Below are 5,634 nucleotides of genomic sequence, written 5' to 3' on the forward strand. Positions count from 1 at the left end.
TGCTCACAGCAGACGTGAGGAACTTGAAAAAATTAGAAAACAATTTCAGGTATCCTTGTCACTGCTTAATCAACACTTTTCAGACAGCAGAGGAAGCAGCCAGGAAAAAAAAGCTAAAGAACGCCAGTTGTGAAACTATACATCTATACACGCAATATAGATGCTGACACAGCAAAATCAAATGCTTATCGTCGCGGAAGCATCTTGCATACTTGGAAATTACAGAAACAGCAGATATCTGAGAGATTGGAGCTCGATGTGCACCGCAATGCACTGAAATTTTAGTATTTGTTTGAGATCGCAATAATCATCATCGCGAAGCAATTACGTTCGGCTGAATATCAGCGCATGCACGCTTGCGAGAATTAATATTCGCGTCAAATGTCGCTAAAGAATTGTCTCGGTAATATTCAGTATAGCATGGATCTTTCGTGATTAGCATTCTGACTTTAACATTGTTTTCAATAATAAGGTCAAGCTTTGTTCGACAGTCCATACGACTCATCTGCGCTCACACAAAGGAAAGATCCATGCTATAAACAACGCATTCGAAAATATGTAACGACCGGTTCGAATCGCCACTTGGCACTGTGACGTATGCACGGTGACGTAGGCCGTCGGTGGCCAATCACCTCCCTGAAATCATCGGCAATTAGCTTGGAGGGAGGCTCGTCTCCGAGACGATAAAGGACCGCCGCTGCGCCGCGGAACCGATTTCGCTTGCAGATCACCGCTTAAACCGCTTTTCGTACACGACCGCTGTTACACCGCCTTTACCGCAAATTCGTGCTCGCTTGCTTGCGTCGCGTTGCCGTATAGCTTCAGTACGCGCTCTCGGTTCGTTGCTTGTGCTAAAAATACAAGGAACTCTGTACACCTTTGTAAATACCTGTATATATTTCATTTTGCAATTATAGACATTATTTTTTGTGTTACTCGCTGCGTCGTTTTTTGTGGTCGTCTTTCACCTCGCGCTATCTCGCGCTACCGCGCGCTCTCGAACAGGATTGTAATAAAATGATACCAATTTAATTAATTAAATTAAATCGGCTTCTACGAACATGAAAGAAGTAACAACACGGTGAGTGAGTAAGATCGTGGAAATGGAAATTCTAATTACGAAAACGATCGTGTCAGCTGGAGACCGTAACGAAGCTGGCCCACCTCAACAATGAAAGGTCAGCACACGCAGCGAGAGCTTATCCCGGTGTATATGCAAAAATCAGGGAGTGAAGGATGTTTCAACCCTTTAACTGATCGTACAGAGGCATGACCTTCAAAGAGGCTGCGAAGAGAAAAACATGGTTCAAGACGAGTAAAGACTAGAGAGAAAGAAAAGGAGAAGAAGTCGGGGGTGCCTACCTGACAGGCGTAACGGCGTGGAGGCGCCGGAGCGGCAGAGGATGAGATTGAGCACGACGGGATGGAGAGAAAAGGCGGAGGAGCGGTGAGACGGTCTTTGGACTGACAAACAAAAAACTATTATAAAAAAAAATTTGCACAATACTTTAAAAAGAATAAGGATGGGAGAAAATAGCCGACCGAAGACGAAGTTCAAGCAGTATAAATTGACGAATATCACCCAGTTTTCCAAAGACATAACCCCGCAACAATAATAACATAAATGGGCAACGAAGAGAAACTATTAGGTAAGTATTTATTATATCTACTATAAATCTTTTTTTGAAATACATATCACTTGGGTTGAGTTAGGTAACGCAATTTTGTGAATTTTGTTTTAAGCGCAGCGACAGTCTTTCTTAATTCCACGCGAGAAAAGAAAAAACATAGGAAAACCTGTGTTTAGTGTAATACCCGTCTGTCCGAAGAGAATTGCACGCTGCATCGTCACGCCATCGCAACTTCACTCTTAGCTCCAAGACAAATGTCAATTATTCATTCGACACGCTCGGTCGCCAAGACTTCTGTCGGCAAAAGTTCGCCGGCAAATTCGCGGAGAACACTGTCCGCCACGAGAATAATTAATTATTTCGCAAGTAATAGCAGAGCACGCGCTATTTCGTGTCCACGCTCGAGACGCGCAGGCGCAAATCCCATAGGCTCCTCGCAAATTCTATAGGCGATACCCACCAAGGCTCACGGGGTCCGATGACTCGCGATTTCCGAGCGGCAAACAGGCATAATTTCACTGCGATTCGATCACCATCGAGATTCGAGTCCTTGTATCTATTGTATTCGTCTGTTCGTCACTCGACGATTCCCGGTTAAAATGGCATCGGACGATTCGTTCGCGAGTGTCATCCGCGTGAATATCGCGCTTCTGAGACTCTCCGGCGTGGTGTCCTACGAGAACGGGAGTATCCGCCGATCGAGCTCGCAGAATATCCTCGGCGCGATCGCATACGGTTGTCTGTTCGCATATGCGGGCTTGTACACGTATGAATTCGCGTTGCGTACCGTCTACCTCGAAACCTGGATGGAATCATTCGCGATGATACTCTCCCTCGTGGGCGGGCAGGCGCGATTCACGATTGTCCTCTTATTTCGGAGTAGATTTCAGCGATTGCTGATAATCTGCGAGGAACTCTGGGCAGCGTTGAACGCGACCGAGAAAAAACACGTCTGCGATTACGTGAAAACGACGAGACATTTGACTTACTACTATCTATTCGGATGCGCGTTCACGATATTCTTTTACGCCGTGGCGAGTCTCTTCATGGGACAGCACGACGACTCGTCGAACGCGACGATGAGAACCCTACCGTACGCTTGTCCGGTGGAAGTCCATCGGTCGCCTTATTACGAAATAATGTATATCGTGCAATTGTGCAGCATGATAAACGTCGGTCTCACCTGCGCCGGTGCGGACACGGTCGGACCGGTGCTCGTCTTGACCGTTTGCGGCCACTTCAAGGTTCTTAACACGCGAATTTTACATCTAAGCGATCGCGACCGCGTATATTCAGAAAAATCGTGTTCAACTGCCACTCATGAGTCGCACAAAATAACGCGTGAGAACGACATACCAAAAAATCGTGCGAAATTTAATCTCAAAGCCTGCGTGTGCTATCATCAGACGATGCTCGAGTAAGTAAAGAGAGAAGAGGTTTTTCTTTAAAGAAAAAAATAGTAATTAATCTTTGCCGAGAAGATTTTTTCAAATGGTTAAAAATTCCTCGTTTGCAAAAATAGAGTGATTAATCAACAAATCTGTGACATTTTTCAAATCCCATAGACTTTGCAAAGAAGTCGAGAATCTAACCAACAGCATCTTTTTGACGCAACTGGTCGGCAGTACATACAACGTCTCTCTCGTGGGATTTAAACTAGCGGGGGTAAGAGTTCAAGTTATCCTTTCGTTTATACATTATATATATATATACCAATCATTTCGCCTTACAATTTTGAAATATTATACGTTCAAAATAGGCCTAAACTTTTCCTCTTACAAAACTTTTGATTTATCTAAAAAACAGATTCCAATGTTTTAGAACCTAAAATTAAAGAGAAATTTTAATTTTCTATTTATTAAATATAAAAGTGAATCTTGTCAAATCTATTGAATTTTTTTGTTATATCTGTCATCGTTTAGTTGATTTAATTAGTGTAATTGACAATAGTAAAAATACATGGTAAATGAATTGGTTTGCACATTCTATATAAATATTTCAACAATTACCACCTGTGTACCAATATTACAGGATGATCCTGATAAATTTAAATATACAACACAACTGTTAATTGCAATAATTCAACTGTTTTTGTGTAACTGGGCGGCGAACGTTCTTCTCACCGAGGTATGTTAAAAAAATATACAATTAGATATTAAATTTCAATAATTTTAAAATGTATAAAAAAAGGTTCGATAAAAACTGAAAAAAATATGATATAAATTAATGAAACAAACTTGTCGATAAAAAGCACATCAAAGAAGAAGAAGAAATGTTAAACCAAAAAAAAATGAAAATAGTAACAAAGAGGATGTAATTGAGCAGTTACAAAACGAAATAGCTCAAAAAAATGAACAAATAAAGAAGCTTGAGGAGCAAAAAAAAATAACGACGTTCACGTTCACGTACATATCCATCATTAAAGGATACCGCTCTCTCTCCTGAACACACGCGGAATGTGGTAACTTAGAGTTGATGTTTCGAAAAACGCTTTTGAGTGCGAGGAAGAAAAATTTCTTCCCACTTTCAAATCAACCACATTACACAAAAAAAATCATCAGATAAATTTTTTAGAAAAGAACCTGGAAAAATACGGATTATCTATAAAATCTCTGGACGATGATATAAGTTTAATTATTAAAAACAGGAACAAAACGTTACTGAAAGTACAGATCAATCACAGTCATACTTATTACCTTTCAAAGTAGGAATTTATATCAAGTTAAAAAATTGAAATATAATATAAGGAAATATGTTTAACTAATCATATTAAGATTACTAATCAAATAACTAATTGTTCTCGGCCCGTCTCAAGGTCTCCGTGCCCAAATGTTCGGACCCTACTCATAATCCTTTTTCGCGTGACACCCTTTTACATGTATATTTACATTTTATTAATTCTTTACAATTAATGCTATTGGATTATGTTTCAGAGCCAAGACGTAGCAAGAGCGATATACTTCACGCCATGGTATCGTTTCCCGTATCAACTAAAAAAATCTCTACATATTATCACAATGAGATCTCAGAAACCAGCGCAGCTGACCGCCGGCTCCATCATACCGTTATCCTTGCAAACATTCGCATCTGTACGTACGTCTGTTACATGCAAAACATAACTTATCTGTTGAGTAATCATTTCGCAAATGATAAGACGTCATGTTTTAGATGGTGTCATCCGCGGCATCATTTTTCACCATGATAAGCAATGTAAATTGACAACTTTATCAATATAAGATAATAATATATTTTACCCATCGAGTAAAACCTATTCAACAAAACATTCATGAGAACAACTCTTCAATGTTATTAAAAATGAAACGCCACCTAGATTCGAAACACCTTATAGAAATAGGGCACCTTATAAAATACGCAGATGTTACACCATTTCACGGGGTACGGCAATGTGCAGATTGTGTGGGCGCATAAACAAAATGTATAATAAAAACCATGCTCGGAAGTTGACAAAACATGTAACAGAACACCATCCCAACTGGAGAAATGAGTAAGTACATATTTAAAAATACTTATAAAATCTACATACGGCAAATCTAACAATATCACACATTTCATTGCAGACTTCCCTCGAAGGGTGGTGCGAAACTGTGAAAAGCGCGATCGCAAAGATGCGATATAGTCTTTGCTGCATCATCCATAGAGTTTACGTTTTAATTGTAAGAGAGCCTCGCGAATATTAGCGGTCTCATTCTTTATCTTCTCTTATTAGTGTCGTAATGATCCAAAACAATTATTAGATTAAATTAAACTTCTCACTTAATTTTGCGTTATCCGTTGTCGCGTATTATTCGCGCTTCGACATTGTTTGGCGTGATATTCGCGTTTGATATTACTTCGCGTTTTCATACGCAACTCGTTCTTTAGCATCTTGTGAACAAACTTGATTACAGTTTAATAGACTGGGGCAACTGCCTCAATCGTTCTTATTATTATCCCGCGAATTACTTCAAATATTGTTAATAAACCGTACATCATTTTTATTATA

At 39.8% G+C, this 5,634-nt stretch overlaps 1 protein-coding gene across 2 annotated transcripts; it reads left to right on the forward strand.

Annotated features, from left to right (window-relative positions):
• Window positions 1-434: 434 nt before the first annotated feature.
• LOC112460159 (odorant receptor 49b-like) lies at window positions 435-5,634 on the forward strand. Of its 2 annotated transcripts, XR_003041414.1 has the most exons (7): window positions 435-1,649; window positions 1,744-3,048; window positions 3,197-3,296; window positions 3,663-3,758; window positions 4,565-4,720; window positions 5,008-5,136; window positions 5,210-5,634. XR_003041414.1 is itself a non-coding variant. In XM_025024719.1 (6 exons), exons 2-6 carry the CDS (start codon window positions 2,231-2,233, stop codon window positions 4,848-4,850), a joined length of 1,221 nt encoding a protein of 406 aa, XP_024880487.1. In that variant the 5' UTR covers window positions 435-1,649; window positions 1,744-2,230; the 3' UTR covers window positions 4,851-4,884. The 2 variants fall into 2 exon arrangements, 1 of the variants encoding a protein (XP_024880487.1); XM_025024719.1 differs by lacking the exons at window positions 5,008-5,136; window positions 5,210-5,634 and adding an exon at window positions 4,800-4,884.

Source organism: Temnothorax curvispinosus, unplaced genomic scaffold (assembly GCF_003070985.1).
Source record: "Temnothorax curvispinosus isolate PA1 unplaced genomic scaffold, ASM307098v1 QBEX01010358.1, whole genome shotgun sequence".
In the NCBI taxonomy this organism is placed as follows: Eukaryota; Metazoa; Arthropoda; class Insecta; order Hymenoptera; family Formicidae; genus Temnothorax; species Temnothorax curvispinosus.